General features: G+C 49.9%; 1 protein-coding gene across 1 annotated transcript; it reads left to right on the plus strand.

The window, feature by feature from the left end:
• Window positions 1-369: 369 nt before the first annotated feature.
• LOC104408694 (parathyroid hormone-related protein-like) lies at window positions 370-772 on the plus strand (the record flags this gene model as incomplete). Its single annotated transcript, XM_010018363.1, has 1 exon — window positions 370-772. A coding segment is annotated over one exon (403 nt), but the record flags the coding sequence as incomplete, so codon positions are not given.
• Between the last annotated feature and the right edge of the window lie 307 nt (window positions 773-1079).

A 1079-nucleotide genomic window follows, 5' to 3' on the forward strand; every position in this document is an offset into this window, starting at 1 on the left:
GAATGAGATGATCTCTAAGGTCCCTTCCAACCCAAACCATCCTGGGATTTGGCATTTCATGGATACCACTGATTCCAGTTAGATTACTCCTGAGTTACAGCTCTGGAAGGAAAGAAAACTCATTGATCCTAGAACGCTAAGGTCATGAAAAGGGAACTTAATTCTGGTATTTAAACCTCTGAAAAGACCCCAAATTTGAGAAAGGCGAAATCTCCAAGAGCTCTTTTTAAGCCTCCACATCACAGGCAGGCACCACCAGTGCTCCTTCCTCAGCTTGGAAAAGCATCTAAGACTGATGGCTGCAAAACCAGCCACGTTTGAAATAGGAGCTTAGATCTGAGTGTGCTTGGTTCCTATTTCTTGTTTCAGTAAAAGAACGGTGACGGAGCACCAGCTCATGCATGACAAAGGGAGAGAGTTTCAAGGGCTGAAGCGCCTGATGTGGCTCCACAATGCCCTGGGCAGCGTGCACACAGCCAGCAGCAGGGATATTTCCCTTTCAAATGCCATGTGGGATTCACAGAAGAGCCAAGATCCCTCAGATCTCTACAACAGCATCAACAGGGACAAGACTTCAAGCCTGATGAAGCAGCTGCTGGGACTGATGGAAAAGGAGCAGGGCTTCCCCCCGTTAAAGCAGCTGGATCTGCTGCAGTATATGAAGACCCCAAAGGGTAATTGGAACCTGCAAGAGCTTTCTGACCTCCTTGCAGTCAAAGAGCTGGGCAGCAGGAGAGATCCTGGCAGCCAGGCACAGAACTATTCCCACTAGCCTCAATCCTGAGTCCCTCCATCCCTCCAGACGTGTGATGTTGTAAGGAAAAGCTCTAGTGTAAAGGTGAATTGCAAAAGAGAAGTAACATCCATGTGTCCTAAGTACCCCTGGATGCTGAGCAGAGACCCTCACGACTCAGGTTCCCTCCCTCCAGGCTGTCCAAGCACTGGGACTGTGATGGGTTGTCATGGGCCAGAAATCTCTCCTTGCTGGCAGGGCCCTCTCTGATACCTGTGGCCACTCTCTGGAGTTGCCCACACACAGCAGGATGTTTGGGTCATTGAGCTGCACAGTCACAGGCTCA

This window comes from Nestor notabilis, unplaced genomic scaffold (assembly GCF_000696875.1).
Source record: "Nestor notabilis isolate BGI_N333 unplaced genomic scaffold, ASM69687v1 scaffold24517, whole genome shotgun sequence".
NCBI classification, from domain to species: domain Eukaryota; kingdom Metazoa; phylum Chordata; class Aves; order Psittaciformes; family Psittacidae; genus Nestor; species Nestor notabilis.